At 42.1% G+C, this 22,815-nt stretch overlaps 1 protein-coding gene across 1 annotated transcript in view; it reads left to right on the top strand.

Moving 5' to 3' along the window:
* The window catches only part of LRP1B (LDL receptor related protein 1B), a 1,445,547-nt gene that overhangs the window by 885,066 nt on the left and 537,666 nt on the right, over positions 1 to 22,815 (top strand). The window contains exons 34-39 of the mRNA XM_033944130.1: positions 569 to 703; positions 2,904 to 3,033; positions 8,164 to 8,290; positions 8,448 to 8,599; positions 8,910 to 9,034; positions 14,829 to 15,200. Of these exons, the coding sequence (XP_033800021.1) occupies positions 569 to 703; positions 2,904 to 3,033; positions 8,164 to 8,290; positions 8,448 to 8,599; positions 8,910 to 9,034; positions 14,829 to 15,200 (1,041 nt within the window). The remainder of the gene's footprint in view (positions 1 to 568; positions 704 to 2,903; positions 3,034 to 8,163; positions 8,291 to 8,447; positions 8,600 to 8,909; positions 9,035 to 14,828; positions 15,201 to 22,815) is intronic.

The following is a 22,815-nucleotide window of genomic DNA, read 5'->3' on the forward strand; positions in this document are numbered from 1 at the left end:
GGTTTTTAAAATCAGGCACCTATTAGGACTTTTCATATATTGTAGCTATTCTCTTATAAAAGGGCCCTCACATGTATAAATTTAGAATATATTTGAAACTGTATGCTGATGTTTTGACCTATGATCTCCAATCACACATTAATGTTTGCTTCACTTTCTAGTATATTTAGAGGTTTCTACTGCGGGTGGAAAAAGACTTCAAGTGCTCACGGGTGCTGAACGTTAGATTGAACTTGTTCAGTCACCCTTATGTGGGCTATCATTAGCTTTAAAAAAAAAAAACAACAACCCGGTTTAGGTAGAAATATTATTATTACCTCTATTCTAGTTAATTTGAATTAAGGGCTCCTTTTACAAAAGTGCATTAGGGCCTTAACGCGCAGAATAGCGCACGCTAAAATGCTGCGTGCGATAGCCGCTACCACCTCCTCTTGAGCAGGTGGTAGTTTTTCGAGTGCAAGCTAATCCGGTACGTGCTCTAGCACACCTTTGTAAAAGGAGCCCTAAATTTTTTATTTTTTTTATTTTCTGTGTTTATCTAACACACTTTCCTTCTTTTTTTTTCCAGGAAATGATACGATTTACTGGACTGATATGGGCTTTAACAAAATCAGCAGATCTAGGAGAGATCAAACATGGAAGGAAGACATCATTACACATGGCTTGGGAAGGGTGGAAGGGATAGCAGTTGACTGGATCGCTGGTACATTCTTTTCGTCTGTTTGTGGAAATGCTATATGGTTTGGTTTGTTTGGTTTTTTTTTTACTAGACAACAGGCAAAAAAGTAGGGAAGGGACTGTACACATCAACCTGAGATGAAGCAGAGTTTATTCAATACAGTGAACTACCATACTCCCCCATATATAGGCCGCGGCCTATGCATGGGTTTTACAAACCCATGTATGGGACGCAGCCTAGTTATATGGGGCGGCCTATATAAGGACTTTACAACATCCCCTCCATCCACAGTACCTTTATCGGAGCCCCCTGGACGGTGGATGGCGAATCTCCAGCGGTGTAGGGTAGCTGCGATCTCTTCGACATCAGGCCTGCCCCTGCACTGCTTGCTGAGTGACTGATATCAGTTCTCGCGAGTCTTGCGAGAGCTGACGTCGGCTATTCAGTGGGCGGTGCAGTGACGGGACGGATGCCAAAGAGATCACGGCTGCCCAGCTTCGCTGGAGATTCACCGTCCGCCGTCCAGGGGGCTCGGTTAAGGGAACTGGGGTGGAGGGGATGATGTTTAAAGGCAGGGGAAGTAGTGGTAGATAATCCGTGGCTAATACCATGGGGCAGCTTATCTTCCAGTTTTTAAACATAGGCCGCCCTTTTCTGCGGCCTATACATGGGTGCGACCTATATGCAGGGAAATACGGTAACAGAAAACATAATAAAGCCAATCTATCTTGACGTTCCTTCGAGACCTGACACGGTCCATTTTTCGGCTTCAAAAGAGAAGCCTGCTTCAGGGGTACAGATGGCAATCCAGTAGATGGCGCAGAAGCACTTAAACATCTAGATCTCACGGTGTGAGAAACTGGCGCGAGATCTTAGGAAAAACCGCATTGCTCGGGAGCTACATAGCTTCATCTACAGAAACGGCGCTGGAAGGAACTTCAAGATACAGTAGATTGGCTATTTTATATGTTTTGTATTAGCTGACTGTATCTGCTTCATCTCAGGTTAAAACATGCAAAATATCTGCCTGATTTAAAAAAAAAAAAAAAAAATTAAAAGCCGGCAGAAGCCCTGACAGTAGTCACAGGAGGCTCTTTCTCCTAACACTACTGTCAGGGCTTTAGCGATCCATGATGCTGGTTGGGGACGTACCTCCAATCGCCCCCATATGAATGCAGATGGTTGGCAAATCCTCCAATCGCACACAAATCGCACATGGAGCGGAGGGTTAGTGAATCTAGCCCTAACTCGGTAGAAGCTTACCACATTCAAATAGGCGCTTAGTCCAAGGGGCCTAAAGTACAGATTGTGTGTGTGTTTTGTGTATAGGTGTCTCTTTAAGACTTAGGTGCTGGTATGTACATAACTTAGGTGGTGTTTTTTTGGGCCAAGAAAACCCAGGCATAAATACTACTACTTATCATTTATATAGTGCTGCCAGACGTATACAGCACTGTGCGTTAAACATGTAAGAGACAATTCATGCTCAAGAGGGCTTATAATCTAATCAAAACAGGCAAACAGGACAAATAGAGGTTAGAGAACAAATAGGCATAAATAGGGTACTCCTAAGGTTCAGATGCCTACCGGTGTCTAAGTCCACTGTAGGCGCTGCTAGGCATGATTCTATAAACCAGGGGTGTCCAACCTTTTGGCTTCCCTGGGCCGCATTGGCCGAAAAATTTTTTTCTGGGGCTGCGCAAATGCTGCAGCAAGACAGAGGAGGGAGCCATCAATATGGTAAACACCCGGGGGCAGCAGAGAAGAACACTGCATCGCCCTCGACCAGGGCCGCACAAAATACTTCACGGAGCCACATGTGGCCCTTGGGCCACAGGTTGGACACCCCTGCATGCCTAAATTAAGATTGAGAGATGCTAAGCGCTATGTTTCTAACCACCTATGCCGATTGTAGGATCAGGTTCTAAGGGCTCCTTTTACTAAGGTGCGCTAAGCTTTTTAGTGCATGCTAAATATTAGCACGTGCTAAACACTAATGCATGCATGTTAGTCTATGGATGAGTTAGCGTATAGCACGCGCATAGATATAGCGCACGCTAAACGTGCGCTAAAACGCTTGGCGCACCTGAGTAAAACAGGGGGTAAATGTAGGTTCATAATGCGCAGCTTTTTGTGGGCTCTTGAAAAAAGCATATTCCAGGTCTTTATAATAAATTGTTTCCTTATATTTTCCATGTTAAATAACTCTTTTTTTTTTTTCCAGGTAATATATATTGGACAGATCATGGTTTTAATTTGATTGAAGTTGCAAGACTTAATGGTTCATTCAGATATGTAATTATATCCCAGAATCTGGACCAACCAAGGGCAATAGCAGTACATCCTGAAAAGGGGTAATGTTAGTTGTGTTTCACACTGTCTTATAATAGTCTTCTTCATTTCTCATTCACTAATAATGATTTTTTTTTTAAGAGGAAAAAATGAATTTAAATAGAATTCAATACACTCTATTACCTACCATTAAATTTTTAGGAGTACATCTTGACAGAACATTATCAATGCCATCTCAGATAAATTTTGTGCTCAGAAAGGTTTTACTATGTTGTGGAAACTTAAATCACCCCCTAACTCTCACACACTGTCTGCGGCAGCAGGGATGCCCAATCCCTCCTGCTCCAAACCTCTAAACAATCCCCAGCAAGAGGGATACCCAGTCCTTCCTGCCAGCAACTCCCAACATCCCCTGCAAGAGGGATGCCCGCTCCCTAATGCCGGCAAACCCCTCCCCAAAACATCCCCGGCAAGAGGGATGCCCACGCCTTCCTGCTGGCACCCCAACATCCCTGGCAAAAGGGATGCATACTCCTTCCTGCCTGCACTCCCCTGAACCCCCACCCCCCAAAACTCCACCCAGGAAAGCCATGGAAGGAGCCTTAGGGATCTGGCTAGAGTCTTAGGCCACTCCCAATGCATCCCAGAATGCACTGGGAAGGAGGCCTGAGACCCTGGTTGTCCCAGGTGACTAAAGCTCCTCCTAAGGGAAGGTCTTGAAGCACTTGGGCCAATCAGGGCATTAGGCCTATCCCCGGTGCATCCCATGATATACCAGGAAGGGGAAGGCCCACCATTTTGAAGAGGCAGGCTTGCCCACTCCCTCTGGCTGGCCTTCCTGTTAAAGGTACGGGGGAAGATCTGGGTGGACTTTGGGGGGTGGGGGGTTCAGTGGGTGCTAACAGGAGTGAGTGGGCATCCCTCTTGCTGGGGATGTTGGGGGTGCAGGCAGGAGGGAGTGGGCATCCCTCCTGCTGGGGATGTTGGGAGGTTGCCAGCAGGAGGGAGTGGGCATCCTTCCTGCCAGGGATTGTTTTGTGGTATGCAGCAGGAGAGAGCAGGCATCCCTCCTAACATGGACAATGTGTGTGTGGATTTTTTTTTTTTTTTTGGGGGGGGGTTGTGATCATTGATTGGCATCAGAAGGGAGTAAAAATCCCTTCTGCCTTTTGACTTATAGTGGGGTTTGGGGGTTCCCTGCCACTGCCACTCAGTTGATCGCAGCAGGGAGATTTCCTTGCCGTAATCAGTTTAGCGGCCACGTCTAATTGAAACATAGGCCAGCATTTTAATGGTTTACTTTTCAGGCATCTTTCACAGCCTTAGGGAGATGCCTAGAGCCACCTAAGCTCCCCTAAGGCCACCTCTGGACAAAACCATGCCCATGCCCAGCCTTCGGTGAGCTTAAGCATCCATATACATCTCCCTCAAACGCAACAGATGCCTATGGTGTTGGCAGCCTGCCTCAGGTTATTTTGGTTTTTTTAAAACGTGCATCCCGATTGGCTGGTGAGACAGTGGTAGGACATCTACCACCACCTTCAATAGGGATGCCATTTATAAAATATGGCCTTTAGTTGATGCCTTTTTGTTTGCATCTTCAGAATGTGTATCACTAAGTCCTTCTTTCTTTGCTTCTCCTTCAGTGAAAGCAGGCAACTTGCTTTTCAAGCAGATCTTTGGGACCCTGAATTATGCCCCTTGCATGTTAATTCTACTGCTTATATGCACTTTAGAAGGTTATTAAAAACTGAATTGTTTGCTAACTATGTTAGTGCCCCTTATATGAAGCTATGCTAGAGATTTGTAGCATTAGCTGGAGCGGTAAATGCTCTGATGCTCATAGAATTTCTTTGAGCATCTGAGCACTTACCTCTCCGGCCCATGCTGAAAACCTCTTGCACTGCTTGATAAAAGGGGGGGAGGGGGTTCCTTATACTTACGATTTTAATATGTAATTTCACCGATAATGGTCAGGGTTTTTTTTATTTTTATTTCCCTTTGAACTGAAAGGTACTGCAATTCACAAATACATTTTTGTTATGCTATGTTGAATTCACAAGACCTTAGATTAGCTTTCTCAAAGCCTGCAAGATAGAAGAAATGCTAAATCATATGAAACAAGTTCTAACAGATTTTAGATGAATGAGTGTGTTTTCAGTCAAATTGTCTGACGTAGTGGTTGTTGCTGCTATTACATATTTATGAATTGTGTCATACGCCCGGGAATGCATTGCAAATTATTCTTTTGGATAAGAAGATCGGTACCTCTTGAAAAGGATGTTACATTTAAATAATAATGACAAAAACTAGTTTAGTAATTTCATGATACAAACTTTTTGAATTTTTATTCGTAGTAACTTTGGAGTCACATCTCCCAATTATTTTAAGTGCATCACTTTGCATTTTTCCACATTAAACTTCATCTGCCAATTATCTGCCCAATTCTCCAATCGGCTCAAGTTGCTCTGGAGTTCCTCACTGTCCTTCTGCGATTTGATTGCCCGGCATAGCTTTGTGTCATCTGCAAACTTGATGATCTCACTGGATGTTTCATCCTCTAGGTCATTGATGAAAAGATTAAATAAGATGGGCCCAAGTACCGAGCCCTGGGGCACACCGCTAGTCACATTCTCCCAGTCTGAGAACTTCCTATTTATGCCCACTCTCTGCCTTCTGTTCTCCAGCCATTTGCTTATCCATCTTAGTATATCTCCTATTCCATGGCCTTGCAGTTTCCTGAGGAGTCTTACATGTGGAACCTTGTCGAACGTTTCCGGAAAATCCAAGTATATAATATCCACCAGTTCTCCATTATCAATTTGTCTGTTCATTGTCTCAAAAAAATTGAAGTAGGTTCGTCAAACATGACTTCCCTTTCCTGAATCCATGTTGGATGGCTCTCAGGTCGTGTGTGTCTAAGTGCCCGGTTAAGCTATCCTTGATCAGCACCTCAACCATCTTCCCAGGGACCGACGTGAGACTCACAGGTCTATAGTTGCCCGGTACTCCTCTTGATCCTTTTTTAAATATCGGTGTGACGTTCGCTATCTTCAAGTCGTCCGGTATCTGTCCTGTTTTTATTGACAGGTTGGCAAGTTTTTGCAATAGTTCTCCGATTTCCACTTTTAGCTCTTTCAAGACTCTTGGATGAATTCCATCCGGTCCAGGAGATTTGTCACTTTTGAGTTTGTCCATCAAGACTCTCGGATGAATTCCATCCGGTCCAGGAGATCTGTCACTTTTGAGTTTGTCGATCTGGTGGTAAATCTGGTCCAAGTCCACTTCTACTGTGGTAAGGCTGTCCTCTGTTACTCCTTTGAACACTTTCACTGCTTCTGGAACTGTTGCAGTGTCTTCCTTTGTAAAGACAGACGCAAAGAACAAATTTAGTCTGTCTGCGATTTGTTTGTCTTCCTGCATTCTGAAATGCCATGCCATCGCATCTCCGCCACAAAAGTTATCTCGATAAACTCAAAACTTTTTATTCCAAGATGCATACCAGAGCACACGATAAAAACCTTTCTTCAACTGCAGCACACTTTTCATGAGAACCGCTTCAACAAAGCGACCCCCCCTTTCCATGCTGTTTGTACCCCTCCTCTCGTACCCCCCTTACTTTTATTTTATATGATGTAATGATTAACTTTCCCCACCCCTAACTCCTCTCGTGTCCATTTATGTCTACCCCTCTCTTTTTCAAAGCTGTGCTAAGCTTTTTAGCACGCACTAAACATGAGCTAAACGCTAACACGTGCATGCTATCCTATGGAGGTGTTAGCGGTCAGCGCACGTGTTGATTTAGCACACACTTAATCTCTGCTAAAACGCTTAGTGTGCCTTTGTAAAAGAGGGCCTATGTCTTACCCCCTCTTTTACAAAGGTGCGCTAAGCTTTTTAGCGCATGCTAAATATTATTGTGTGCTAAACACACGCTAAACACTAATGCGTGCATGTTATCCTATGGACGCATTAGCAGTTAGTGCACGTGTTGATTTAGCGCACGCTAAATCCATGCTAAAACGCTTTGCAAAAGAGGACCTTAGGGCTCCTTATACTAAGCTGCGCTAGCATTTTTAGCGTGCGCCAATCCCATGCTACACAAAAAATACTAATGCAAGCTCTATGGAGGCGTTAGCGTGTAGCACGCGCTAAGCGCACGCTAAAATCGCTAGCGCAACTTAGTAAAAGGAGCCCTTAGTCTTCATTTTGTTTTATACCCCGCTCATCATTTATTTTTATACTTTTAGCTTTGTAAACCGACCAGATACATGTAGATAGTCGGTATATCAAATTCCAAATAAACTTGGACATTATTTCTAAACTGTAAATGGTTTTAGCTGAATAAAATAGAAATTTAAGACCTAAGTGCAGAAATCAATAGCCTTCTTTTTGGAGATTATCATTGTGATCCAATTTGATTTGGCAGGGTTTGTGATCAGCCATTACTTTTAATTGCTGCTAAACACTGCCATGTATTTGGAAAATTAATATTTATTGCATTGCTTGCAATATCTGCTACTCAGTCTTATACCTTTAGGGACACAATTTCCCAAAGCAGTTTATTGCAGTTTATAATCATAATTTTTCAAACTGTGCTATTTTGGTGTTAATTTCATGCCTTATTCCCACAGCTCTCGCTCATTGTCGTTGTCATTGTGCAGCATATATTATACAGGTTTATTCGTTTCAACCATTCTTAGAGTTTCACTAGGTCTTCAATAAGGTTATTTAATTGAAATGTCAGTGAGAAATGTACTTTATGATTCAAAGGAAAAGTCTCATTAATACATTTTTATATATAATTAATATTTTATGTATCTCCAGTACCACAATATATTTAGCCATTTTCCTTTATAAGATGCAGTACCAAAAACTAATGTTTTCAAAGGTTTGACTTTGTGCATGGCTACTGAGGTGCTGTGTAACATCATTTTAATGTAATAAAACCTAATTGTGTTGTTAAAGTAAGAACAATTTATACTTTCATACATAGCTCTAGCTTATTCTCTCTTTTTTTATTTTTTACTTCAATCATTTTCAAGATTATATAAATATGCAGAGTACTTATTCCCTTAACATGCTTCTTCTCTATTGTTTCTGCATTAATAACTTAGAGATTATTGTTTATTTAGGAATACAGTATGTGTCTGTTCATTATTTTGATGTGGAACTTTCTGGAATGTTTCTAGGTACTTATTCTGGACAGAATGGGGGCAGACTCCATGCATAGGGAAAGCTCGCTTAGATGGATCAGGAAAGGATGTGCTTGTGAGCATGGGCATAGCATGGCCAAATGGGATCTCAGTTGACTATGAGGTCTGTCTCTGTATTTTCTACTAAATGTTTAGATAACAAAAAATGTTATCTTGTTGTATAAGTTATATTTTGCCTTGAGTAATCCTTTTTTTTTTCTTAATAAAGTACTCCAGCAAAAGTAACAAATTGGTAAAGTTTATTCGAAATTGATCTTTAGGAAAATAAATTATACTGGTGTGATGCCCGAACAGACAAGATAGAGAGAATCGACCTTGAGAGTGGAAGGAATCGTGAGATTGTGCTGTCAGGGAGCAATGTGGATATGTTTTCAGTCGTAGTCTTTGGGGCTTACATCTACTGGTCTGACAGGTAATTTATTTTTCCATAAGTATTTGAGTCTCAAAATGTTATTTCAGCACCAGCTGCTTCACCCTTGTAGGATTAGCCTTTCTTTAGCAAGGTCACATTAAGGATCTCAGAATGCTATGCAATTTACACAGAAAAATAACGTTTGATATTCAAAACTAAGCATATCCATGTCACAGATACAAGTAGGTTTCATCGCCTTCTGTGAGGCCAGCTGCCTTGTGCATTCTAATGATTTGCTTGATTTTAATTAGTTGAGAATTGTTGATCAGCAATCTAATGCTTTTATTTATTTATTTATTTTTTTGGGCAGAGCACATGCCAATGGATCTATCAGAAGAGGTCACAAAAATGATGTCTCAGATGCTGTGACTCTGAGAACGGGCCTTGGAATAAACTTGAAAGACTTAAAAGTTTTTAATAGAGCTCGTGAGAAAGGTTAGCTCTTCTCTCTTGAGAGATATAAACTTCTGTAATTTTGTACTTATAAAAATCCTAAATCTTCAATGTTTGACATAATCAATGCTTCCTATAGTAACAAGGGTTTAGTGGAAAGTAAAGCTTTTATGGATTTGTCTTATTTATTCAATTTATTCTATATATTGCTATAATTTATTCTATATTTTGCTATAATATTGTAATTGCATAATTATTTTATGAAAAGTTTAGGCATATATGTAGATAGGAGACAGGATCCCCTTCTTACATTGCAAGGAAACATGCTTATATTTTTGGGACAAAGACATTTGATATAAACTGTTTCCTTAGATGATATTTGGAAGAACATATATGAGCGGCAACCAAATTGTGTGGAAGATATCAACAAACCAGTATCACTAACAGCTGTCATATAATATTTCCATATGCTTTCATTGAATGGTATGATGAATATATCGCAATAAGGGCCCCATTTACAAAGCCGCAGTAGCGATTCCCTTGTGGTAAATGCAATGCAGCCCATTCATTTCTATGGGCTCCTTTTACAAAGGCGCATTAGGGCCTAAACGCGCGGAATAGCATGCGCTAAAATGCCGTGTGCGCTAGCTGCTACTGCCCTCTTTTGAGCAAGTGGTAGATTTTTGGCTAGCGCACGCTAATCCGGTGTGTGCGGTAAAACCCGTAGCGCACCTTCGTAAAAGGAGCCCTATGTGTTGTTTTGCATTTGTCGTGCCGGGACTCAGTACTATGGCTTTGTAAAAGGGGTCTTTTAAGAATATAATTGTCCTTTGAAGTAGTATTATTCAGTAGTTTTATGCTTTGACATATGGTGTGTTAATAACAGTTACGCTGAGCACCTGCAGGTGACATTTGTGTAAATGGATTGGGGGATGGGGGAGGGATAAAGGGAGGTGATGTGGGCAGTGAAGGCTACGTAGGTCAGTGTGTGTGGAAGAGATAGCAAGAGTGGAGATGCAACAAAATTCTGGATTGGTGGAGCTAAATAAACAAATGTGAGGAGCTGTGTTAAGGATTGGTGGAAACTTTTGGCGGGCTTGAGAGATTACTGAGGAACAAGGAAGGGGGAGGGTTAGGTGGCACCTGTTTTAATTTTGCCACCGCACTCCTGTGTGTTTTATTTTGTATTATGGCAGATTTGGATGTTCTTAGAGTGGTGCTAGTGGTTTGGGGTGGAGTAGAGAGGTCACAGTTGCAGAGTGATGGGCGGAAAATGGGGGCATGGGCCTCAGATGTGACTGGGAGATGAGAAGTTCATAAATAATTTAACACAATGAGGTCTACCATTTTTTCTGTCAGCGCTCCTTCTCTTTGGAAAAGTGTGCCTTTTTGCAGATGATACCAAGATTTGTAACAGAGTAGACACCGAAGAGGGAGTGGAAAATATGAAAAAGAATCTGCAAAAGTTAGAGGAATGGTCTAATGCTTGGCAACTAAAATTCAATGCAAAGAAATGCAGAGTAATGCATTTGGGGATTAATAATAGGAAGGAACCGTATATGCTGGGAGGAGAGAAGCTGATATGCACGGACGGGGAGAGGGACCTTGGGGTGATAGTGTCCGAAGATCTAAAGGCGAAAAAACAGTGTGACAAGGCAGTGGCTGCTGCCAGAAGGATGCTGGGCTATATAAAGAGAGGCGTGGTCAGTAGAAGGAAGAAGGTGTTGATGCCCCTGTACAGGTCATTGGTGAGGCCCCACTTGGAGTATTGTGTTCAATTTTGGAGACTGTATCTGGCGAAGGACGTAAGAAGACTTGAGGCGGTTCAGAGGAGGGCGACGAAAATGATAGAAGGCTTGCGCCAGAAGACGTATGAGGAGAAACTGGAAGCCCTGAATATGTATACCCTAGAGGAAAGGAGAGACAGGGGAGATATGATTCAGATGTTCAAATAATTGAAGGGTATTAACGTAGAACAAAATCTTTTCCAGAGAAAGAAAAATGGTAAAATTTGAGGTTGATGGGTGGTAGATTCAAAGGCAATGTTAGGAAATTCTACTTTACGGACAGGGTAGTGGATGCCTGGAATGTGCTCCTGAGAGAGATGGTGGAGAGTAAAACTGGGACTGAGTTCAAAGAAGCGTGGGATGAACACAGAAGATTTAGAATCAGAAAATAATATTAAATTTTGAACTAAGGCCAGTACTGGGCAGACTTGCACGGTCTGTGTCTGTATATGGCCGTTTGGTGGAGGATGGGCTGGGGAGGGCTTCAATGGCTGGGAGGGTGTAGATGGGCTGGAGTAAGTCTTAACAGAGATTTCGGCAGTAGGAACCCAAGCACAGTGCAGGGTAAAGCTTTGGATTCTTGCCCAGAAATAGCTAAGAAGAAAAAATTAAAAAATTTAAATTGAATCAGGTTGGGCAGACTGGATGGACCATTTGGGTCTTTATCTGCCATCATCTACTATGTTACTATGTTACTCCGGTCCACTTATGGGAAGAATCAAATCTTCACCATTTTAAAACGAAATTAAAAACATTTCTTTTTCTTGATGCTTTTGAGACCCAACTGCCCTTTTTAGGGCTACATAGTTTTATTCTACTTTTAGATAACCTTCCCTTTTGTCCTTTCCCTATATGTTCTCTTTCTTACTTGATAAATTGTAGTTCTATCCTTCTTCCCTTTTTTGTTCCTGTTTGTTTTGGTATTGTATTTAAATGTTTTAAATAATGATTATTGTTTTAAAGGATGTATAGTCACCCCATATTTGTTTTTAACATAATGTTCACCGCCTAGAAGGCCGATTGGGCGGTTTATAAAAATTTTGAATAAACTTGAAACTACTAGGGGAGGTCTGGCCTGAAGTTACCGTGGGTCATGCTTGTATGATGTTTTAAAAGTATGAAATTAAAGGGAGCTAGTTTTGTCACCAAATAGCTCTCTGGGATTGTAAAAACCGCTTTGGGGTATATAGGCCCTCTTTTACTAAGGTGCGCTAAGCGTTTTAGCGTGCATTTAGCACGAGCTAAATCAACACGGGCGCTAACTGCTAATGCGTCCATAGGATAACATGCACGTGTTAGGCTTAGCGCGTGATTAGCGTATGCTAATATTTATGCCATGCTAAAAAGCCAACAAAAACCAAAAAATATATACCAATACAGACAATAAATCCAAATCCTGAAAATTGGTAGTACAATAATATAATCCCCAAAACTGAACCTACAACGGAGTGAACAAAATGCACTGCAAGGTTACTCCTTAAATAAGGAGACAATATATATGAAAAGTTACAAAATCGAGGAGCACTAATCAGTACGGGCCTACATAAATCCTCGTATTAACCAATGGCCCCGGGCAGGTATTTATTGAGTGACAAGCACTTAGATCGAAATCTAAATAAACCCTGCCCCGTACATCATCATGCCTTTTACATAATATAATTAGCTGATGCCCCGGCGTTGCACGGGTATTTAATTATAGCAATAACACTGTAAATGGATTCAAATAAAGATACTTTATAGTGGTGAATGAAATTATTTTTTTACAGCTTTATAAAAAGTACAATATTCAAATTATAATGTGAAATATTTGACAAAATGAATACAATACAACTAACACAAAACTTGATTATAAACAACATTTTTAGTTTCACCTCCAGGAGCAAGAACATATAAATTTTTGGGTGAAGAGACCCCCAGAACATATCACCCCAGGGATCTGCATACCAAGTTTTGTTCAAATTGGTCAAGCCGTTTTTGATTTACTGTGAGAATGGCAGCTGTTTACATTTTTTCCATTGACATGAATGGGTGAAATCTGATTTTCTATTTGTAGCTCCGCCCACGTGTGCAGGTGGGCCGCGAGACCCCCAGAACATATCACCCCCAGGTAGTGAGGGATCAGCATACCAAGTTTCGTTCTAATCGGTCAAGCCGTTTTTGAATTACTGTGAGAATGGCAGCTTTTTACTTTTTTTCCATTGACATGAATGGGTGAAATCTGATGTTCTGTTTGTAGCTCCGCCCACGTGTGCAGGTGGGCCGCGAGACCCCCAGAACATATCACCCCAGGTAGTTGGAATTACTGTGAGAATGGCAGCTTTTTACATTTTTTCCATTGACATGAATGGGTGAAATCTGATTTTCTGTTTGTAGCTCCGCCCACGTGTGCAGGTGGGCTGCGAGACCCCCAGAACATATCACCCCAGGTAGCGAGGGATCTGCATACCAAGGTTCGTTCAAATCGGTCAAGCCGTTTTTGAATTACTGTGAGAATGGTAGCTTTTAACATTTTTTCCATTGACATGAATGGGTGAAATCTGATGTTCTGTTTGTAGCTCCGCCCACGTGTACAGGTGGGCCGCGAGACCCCCAGAACATATCACCCCAGATACTGAGGGATCTGCATACCAAGTTTCGTTCAAATCGGTCAAGCCGTTTTTGAATTACTGTGAGAATGGCAGATTTTTACATTTTTTCCATTGACATGAATGGGTGAAATCTGATGTTCTGTTTGTAGCTCCGCCCATGTGTGCAGGTGGGCCGCGAGACCCCCAGAACATATCACCCCAGGTAGTGAGGGATCAGCATACCAAGTTTTGTTCAAATCGGTCAAGCCGTTTTTGAATTACTGTGAGAATGACAGCTTTTTACATTTTTTCCATTGACATGAATGGGTGAAATCTGATGTTCTGTTTGTAGCTCCGCCCACGTGTGCAGGTGGGCCGCGAGACCCCCAGAACATATCACTCCAGGTAGTTGGAATTACTGTGAGAATGGCAGCTTTTTACATTTTTTCCATTGACATGAATGGGTGAAATCTGATTTTATGTTTGTAGCTCCGTCCACGTGTGCAAGTGGGCAGCGAGACCCCCAGAACATATCATCCCAGGTAGTGAGGGATCTGCATACCAAGTTTCATTCAAATCGGTCAAACCGTTTTTGCGTGATCGCGGCACATACACACACACACATATACATACATACACACATACATACCTCCGATTTTATATATATAGATAAATAAGCTGGTAAAACAGTCAAGTGCATGAACACCACCGGAGAGGTACCAGGAGGAGAAAATATAAAGTATGAAGGCAGTTAAAGAAAAAACCCTTCCTGAGAAACACTCACCAAAATGAAAAAATCATAAAAATAAAAGAGAAAAACTAAAGACCGAGGCTGAAAATCAACCCAATAAATTCCTGAAATAAACAAGGTCCACACAAAAATCCAAAATCAAAGTCCAGGTATTAATAATTGTGTAAATAAACTACAAAAAAACTAATGTCCCCAAAAAATCCCGTGATATGTAAGTGTCCACAAATAAGAATACAAAATCCGTGAGAGAAAAAGAGCTAATACTCTAAAAGTCACTAACACTACCAGCTGGAGCGGCCCAAAGCTGAATGAAAGGGTCTTTAGTGAAACTCACAAAGAGGGGCAGAAAAAACTGCCCCACACCAAATGAAAGAGTAAAAGTACTTAGCTCAAACAGCTGGAGTGATAAGTTCAATGGCGGAATCTAGTTCATGCTGTATCTCCGTTGAAAGTCAAATGCACACCTTAGTAAAAGAGGAGGATAATGTTTTATTTGGATTGAATTGTGAGTGAAATATGATGCGAGTAGTTAATAATGCTGCGGCCAAATACTTGTTCCACAAAATTAGTGTGAGTGTGTTTATTGGTTATGTCCTGATTATGTTGTATATATGCAGGGGACGGAGTGTGAATGCTAATGGCAATGTGGTTCAGTAAAGCTAAGATCACTCAAACTGTAGCATAATTCGTATCGTTGATACAAAACAAAGCATCATTTATTTTCCCTACAGGTACCAACATTTGTGCTAAGAGCAATGGCGACTGTCAGCAGCTGTGCCTTTATCGGGGAAATGTACAAAGGACATGCGCTTGTGCTCATGGATATCTTGCAAAGGATGGAGTCTCTTGTCTCAAACAAGAGGGTTATTTACTGTATTCAGCAAGAACTATATTAAAAAGCATCCATCTTTTAGATGAGAACAATTTAAATTCACCAATAAGGCCATATGAAAACCACGACTATTTTAAAAACGTGATAGCGTTGACGTTTGACTACATTCCAAGTGAAAAAGGCAGCAGTCGCATTTTCTACAGCGATGCACACTTTGGAAACATACAACTCATTAACGATGACTGGACAGGCAGAGAAGTTATTGTTGAGCGTAAGTACATATTTATTGTTTTTAAAGTACTTTACTGCTTTTCCCTTAAAGGTATGTGGCTTACTTTTGTCTTGATTACAGGCTCCATTGGGATGCCCTAACTTCCCTGTTTTTCAAGTACTTGAGCACATACAATATAAAATCTTAAACGCTTCATTGATTTTAAGTGTACTTATCAAGGTGTTTCAAAGACAATGAATATGTCTGTCTTATTTCTAAGTTGCCAACTCTCTGACAGTGAATCTGTGTTCTAATAACAAGCAAATATCTGAATTTCTTTATCGTATAAAATATGATTTCCATGCAATATATAAGCATAAGCAAAATAAGCAAAAAGCGTGAGTGCCTATGTCACAGTTCTATTAATATTTCAAGACACTAGCATTATTTCAGTTTTATATGTTAATAATCCACTTTTTAATAATATTTCATACATTGTAACATGCATTCAAGAATTATTTCAATTAATATATTAAGGGGGACTTCATAGATCTACTGGCAGGCCAGGTTTTCAGGATATCTACAACGAACATGCATGAGAGAGATTTGCATACCAAGAAGGCAGTGCAGGCAAATCTCTCTCATGCATGTTCATTGTGGACATCCTGAAAACCTGGCCTGCCAGTAGATCTTGAGGACCAGACTTGGGCAGCTCTGTGCTAACGATTAGTACACGTTAGACGCTAAGACCCATTATATTTCTATGGGCATCTTAGCATTTAATTTGCTAATGTGATTTTGGAAGCTTTCTGTAATATCACTGTCTGTATACAGTCTCTTTCTCTGTAAACCGCATTGAACTATTTATGGTATTGCGGTACAGAAAAATTAAGTTATTATTATTATTAAACAGTGCCAGCATCAGAAGCCGCCAAAGAAAGGCTGCCGATCATGTGCCATCACATACCGGCACCGTTTCTAGGATCACAGCTTGTTTTATTTTTTAACACAGGCGCCTTTAATGTAGGCCAGCATTTAAAAAACTACATTTAAGGCACTGGTCTCGCACCTATGGAGGCGCATAGGGACGCCTACAGACGCCTAAGGCCACTTCCAGCGCAAACCATGCTCCTGCAAGCCTTAGGTGTCCGTAGGTGTTCTTATAAGAACATAAGCAGTGCCTCCGCCGGGTCAGACCTGAGGTCTGTCATCTCGAAGCAGGGACTTTAGATCATTTATTATTCTATTGTCCATATATTATGAATTTCTGGAAATCAATTTGGGACCAAATTAATTGTTTATTAGATAACCCAGTGGCATTATCATATGATACTGTGCTATTTGGTATGGCAATGAGAGCAAAAAGTCAGATTTCTACAGAATCGCACTTTCTTGTTAGGCGCCTAAGTTTCAATTAGTTCTGATTAAAAAGTTTAATTGCGCTTGTTGTTCAATTTAGATAGGCGCCCCCAAAATAGGTGCCTAACATTAGACACTGGTTACAGAATTTGGGCCTAAAGCCCTGATTCTATAAAATTTGCCTAAAGTTAGACACCTGGATCAGCATGCCTAGCTGATCTAGAGGCCTAACTTAAATATTTAAAAACAGGGCACAAACAGAAATTATGAGTGCTTAGGAGTAGATTGTGGGTGGATTTTGGGCATGTGTTGGCTTAGACACACTCATTTAGGCTAAGAAAATCCTGGCTATTTATCAGTGTGCCTAAGGATTCAATACCTACCAGTGCCTAATACTGCTTTAGACACCGCTAGGCGCGATTCTATAAATGCGCCACCTTATGGTTGATACTTGCACTCCTCAGTTTTGTAGAATCAGGGCCTTAGCGCCTCCTAAACAGGAAGTGATAAGTGTTCCCACGTTAATCCAAATATTAACACTCAACCTGCAATAAAAGATTGTGACAACACCCTTTGTTGTTTCAGTGCTAGTTTTGGGCTTGCTGTGCATTTAAATTCAACATTACAGTATGTTAAGCCCAAAACGTAACACATTTTGGTGAAGGAGCCTCTAAGCTATTTGTTTTTTCTTGAATATGCAGTTTTGTAAAATCTAGCAGTTATGCAAAAACTGTACAGTTGGTATTTACAATTTCTAAACTTGAGCCCCTCGTTTACAAAGGTGCGCTAAGCTTTTTAGCGCGCGCTAAATATTAGCGCACTAAACACTAACACTTGCATGTTATCCTATGGACATGTTAGTGGTTAGCACACATGTTGATTTAGCGCGTACTAAATCCACGCTAAAACGCTTAGCGTGCCTTTGTAAAAGAGGGCCTGAGTGATATCACTCTTTTCTTGAACATGTTCCTTTATAAAATAGCTGTTCCTGTTGTATAAGCTGCAATCTATGCATGCATTGCTCAGTGTCTAGCTCCTTTTATGTATTTTACAAATGCTTTACTGTTCAGCAAGTCTCTTTTTTTATGCTTTGGAAACTTTGAGCAATTAGATCTTATTTTAGCATCATTCCATTCAGATTATTGGTTCAATCATTTGGGCTCCTTTTATTAAGGTGCGCTATGGGGCTCATAATCGAAAGAGAAAAACATCCAAAAACCGGCCTAAGTCGGCACTTGGACGATCCTAAAGGAAAGACGTCCAAGTGCCGATAATAAAACCAGGTTTTGGATGTATTTCTAAACGACCTAAGCCTTCATAGTGCCGCTGAACGACCATAGCTAAATGGGGCGTTTCAGGCGGAGTGTCGAGGGTGGGATTTGGGCGGGACGTGGGCAGGCTTAGACTTAGTCGTACTGCATGTATAACCGAAAGTTATACAGCACAGGATCGACGGAACTTGTGACTTAGACCATTTAAAACATGGTCTAAGTCACAAAAACCCACCTAAAGTGACCAAATAAGCACTGCAAATACATAATACAGACTCCCACACACTACCCCAGTGATCACCGACCCCTCACCCCACCCCCATAAAAATATTAATCAAAACTTGAAAATTGTGCCTCCAGAACATCATCACCTGGCAGCCTGGCATAGGAAAGCCTAGTCGTCCAGCCCAGAGGCAGCTTAAGTCATCTTGGTGGTGGGTTAGGGACCCATAGAGAGGAGGCCCCATGCCCATAAGGCCCTGTAATCACTGCATTGATATTGAAACATGTGCACTCCCCTATACACCCCCAAAACCCTTTTTTACTAGCATATAAGTGACTCCTGCAGCCATAAGGGCTATTGGGGTGATAGATAAGTGTGTCTAGGGGATTTTAGAGGTGGTTTTGGGGGGCTAACCGTGACCTATAAGGGAGCTGTAGTGAGGAGAAGATATGGTACCCTTTTTGTGAAGTTCACAGCAGTGCCCTGTAAGGTACCCCACTATTTAGGTACCATGTCTGGGTGTTCAGTCCATCACTTTGCAGACCCCCTCCCACGTCCAACAGGGCTTGTTCTAGGCGTTTTTGACATGGACAAAAAGTTGGATGAAAATGTGGTATAAAGATGGACAATTTAGTGGCTTGGATGATCAGATCAGCAGGACGTATAGTTAGATGATTTTCGAAAGAAAAAAAAATTTGGACGTATTTTTCGAAAATGTGTCTTAAGCTATTTTTTTTACTTTGGACGGCTTGCGACTTGGCCGAAAACGGACTTAGATGTTCCTTTCGATTATGCCCCTCCACGCGTTTTAGAACACGCTAAATATTAGCGCATGCTAACCACGAGCTAAACGCTAATGCGTGCATGTTAGTCTATGGATTCATTAGTGGATAGTGTGCGTGTATATTTAGCGTGCACAAAAACGCACCTTAGTAAAACAGGGGGTTAGTCTTGAGTATTTTAGACTATTGTAATATTGTTCATCTGGCAGGACATCATAAAAATCTGTAGACTGCATATAACAGAATACAGCTGTTTGTTTGATTTCCAATTTGAAGAAGACAGATCATGTGATGCCCTATTATAGGGAGTTGCATTGGCTCCCAGTCGATCTAGAGTGGTTGTTTTTTTTTTTATTTGGATGCTTATGTTATAAAGTCTCACAAGGTTTGGCTCCAAGTAGAGCGTGACACGGTGGCGGTTTACCCGCGGCCACCGCATTTTAGCCGCGGGTCACCCGCCAAAACGGGGAACGAAAACTAGCAGTCGCTGCGGCGACAGGGACAAGGCCATTCACCGCCCATGGGGCGGTGAATGGTCTTGTCCCCGCAGTGAGGCATGAAGGATCGCGCGGTCCCAGCAGCACACACCCGCCTGCCCAATCGATCCTAGTGTTTAGCCAGCTCTCTCCCTTCTCCTCACCTTAGTTTGTAGGTTTTCTTTTTCGGCGACCCACACACTATCAGAGAGCCGCGCACCCGCTGCTGCTCAGTTTCGATCTTCTGCTCTGACGAAACCGGAAACAGGAAGTTGCAGCAGAGCAGAAGATTGAACACTGAGCAGCCGCGCGTGCATGTCGCCGAAAAACAAAACCTACAAACTAAGGTGAGGAGAAGGGAGAGTGCTGGCTAAACAGTAGGATCGATTGGGCAGGCGGGTGGTGGCTGCGGGGACCGTGTGATCGCTCGTGTTCCCGGCTCAAATTGGAAGGAGGGAGTGAAAGGGAAAAGGATTCTGGGCCAAGGGGATGAAGACGGAAAGAAAAACCCACAGCAGGAAAGACAGGGAAGGACAGGCAGGTGAGCCAGATGCTAGAAGCAAGGGGGGGAGGGGAAGAAAGAGGGAAAAAAGCTAGATGGGGTTGAAAAGAAGAGACACACTGGTATGGAAGAGGAAGATAGGGGAAATCTGGACACAGGAAGGTAAAAGAAAGAGGGGAAATTATGTGCATGGGGCATAGGGACAGAGACATAATGGGGACATGCCATGGGGATGGTATATGGACACGGGGGGGGGCAATGACAGATACATAGGGGAGATATTAGAAATGGAGAAAATAGGAGCACAGAAGCAACATGGTTTGTGGGGATGGGACAGGGACCGAGCTTGCAGGCTCCAGTGGCTTGCACAAATTACATTGTAACGTGCCATGAAAATAAGAGGGAGGAAGATAGATAGATAGGCCACGCGAGAGGAGCTGAAGGGTAGTAGAAAGGAACAGATGGTAAAGGAGGGAGGGAAGGGTGGTGGTGGAAAGGAATAGGACAGACATTGAAGGAGGGTGGAGAGGAACAGACCCCGAAGGGAAATGTGGAAGACAGAGTGGGAAGAAGACAGATGCCAGACTATGGGGGAGCGGAGGGAAGAAGATGGGTGCTAGACCAATTGGAGGGGGGGGGGTGAAGGGAGAGGCACAGTAACAGCAAGTGGAAGACGCAGAGAAAAAACACACAGTGGATGGAAGGAATTGAATGAGAAGATGTGGAAAGCAGAAACCAGACAACACAGGTAGAAAAAAAAATTATATTTATTTATTTATTTTTTGCTTTAGGATAAAATAGTATATTAGTTGTGTTGATAAAAATTTATAAACAAAGCCCTGCCAGCTGAACATCTCTTTCTCTAGTTCAGCAGCAGGAACTTTGATTTATAAGAAAGGAATAAGCTAAATATTACAGTACTAAGGCTTATATGGATGCAGCGGGGATGGTGACGGGGCGGTGAATGGGATGGCAGTGGCGGTGACGGAGCGGTGAAAGGGATGGCGGTGATGGTGACGGGGCGGTGAAGGGAACGGCGGTGACGGGGCGGTGCAGAGGATGGTGGGCCGGTGACGGGGACAGATTTTTTCCCAGTGTCATTCTCTAGCTCCAAGTTATTTAGTGGAATAATTTACATTTGCGTGTCCCAGACATTTGTTGCCTACCCCTACACTGTTTTTCCAATGGTAAGGGGCTGTATTTATATTTTGATCAATTATTATCATTTCAAGCTGCTAGCTGGGATATTGATTTCTATTGATTGTTGAAAGCCTATTTGTGTGTGATGTTTTCAGAAGATTCAGTGTAAATATTCAGTCCCCTTTGTTTGTTAAACTGCATAGAATTGTGTATACAAATGATATTTTATGTTATGTTATGTCTTACAAAATACTCAGGGAACTATGCATGTTCTGACTTGGATATGCTAAATGTTATGTAGATGCTTATGGAAAATCAAGCGTTAAAAGGCTGTTTTAAGTAACAATTAGCAGATGCTGAAAGTACAGGCCAATGGGAACTGTTAATGCATCATATTAAATGCTGGAGGGACAGATAAAGGGGAGAAGTATGGAAAAACTCCATGAAGATCAATAGAGAAGAATCAGTGAGATAAATAAGTTCAATCAAGGTGGTGTAATCGTAATCATAAAATAATGAAACGTGTTTGTTTGTTTGCACCATTGACACAGCCGATGCATTTGATTTGAAAATTAAAGCTATTTTATGATTACACCTAGGGTTGCCAGATTTTACTACAGTAAAATCTGGACCCCCCCCCCCTAGACCTGCTCCCAGGCCCATCCAGTTCCACCCATCCCTGCCCCGCTGTGCTCCAGCCAAGCCCTGACCCTGGCCCACCTCCGCCCACTGCCCTCCACTTCCTGCTCATCTGGCAGGGGGAAATCGGGCCCATCTTATTCAATATCTTCATAAATGACCTGGAAGAGGAAACAACAAGTAACATAATCAAGTTTGCAGATGACACAAAACTATGTCGGGCAGTTGGGTCGAAAATGGACAGAGATGGACTTGAAAGAGATTTGAACCAACTAGAGAAATGGGTGGAAAAGTGGCAGATGAAATTGAATGTGGAAAAATGCAAAGTGATGCACCTGGGCAGGAAAAACAAAGAACAAGAATATAAAATGTTAGGTGTAACATTGGGCAAGAGCAAACAAGAAAGGGACCTGGGGGTACTGATAGACAGGACCCTGAAGCCGTCGGCTCAATGTGCAGCGGCGGCAAAGAAAGCAAACAGGATGTTGGGCATGATAAAGAAGGGGATTACGAGTAGATCAGCAGGCGTCCTAATGCCGCTTTATAGAGCAATGGTCAGACCACACTTGGAATACTATGTCCAACACTGGTCTCCATACCTAAAGAAGGATATAACCCTACTAGAGAGGGTGCAGAGACGAGCCACAAAACTAATAAAAGGTATGAAGAATTTGAACTACAAAGAACGCCTCAAAAAATTGGGATTGTTCACCCTCCAGAAGAGAAGGCTGCGAGGGGATATGATAGAGACTTTTAAAATACTAAAAGGTTTCGACAAAATAGAGCAAGAAACTTTGTTATTCACATTGTCAACAGTGACTCGAACAAGAGGTCATGGACTAAAACTTAGGGGAGGCAGACTCAGGACTAATATCTGGAAGTTCTGCTTCACGCAGCAAGTGGTGGACGCCTGGAATGCTCTCCCGGAGGAGGTTGTGACAGAGACCACCATTCTGGGATTCAAGGGCAAGTTGGATACACACCTTCTTGCAAATCACATTGAGGGATACGGGTGAACAAGGTGTCCATTAGGGAACACCTAGCTTAGCTTCCGAGTGTGCGGGTCGCCGGACAAGATGGACCTAAGGTCTGATCCGGTGAAGGCATTTCTTATGTTCTAAATTTGTGCATGTGTGGATTTCCTCCTGCTGACGCGATTTTCAAAACTTGGACAAAGTGCCGGCGGACATCAGCCTGTTTTTCGGCACTTAGACCTGGTTTTATTTTGTCTAAGTGAAAAAGGTCTAAGTGCCGACTAGGCAACCTTTAACTGTTTTGGTTAT

This window comes from Geotrypetes seraphini, chromosome 5 (genome assembly GCF_902459505.1).
Source record: "Geotrypetes seraphini chromosome 5, aGeoSer1.1, whole genome shotgun sequence".
Classification (NCBI taxonomy): Eukaryota; Metazoa; Chordata; class Amphibia; order Gymnophiona; family Dermophiidae; genus Geotrypetes; species Geotrypetes seraphini.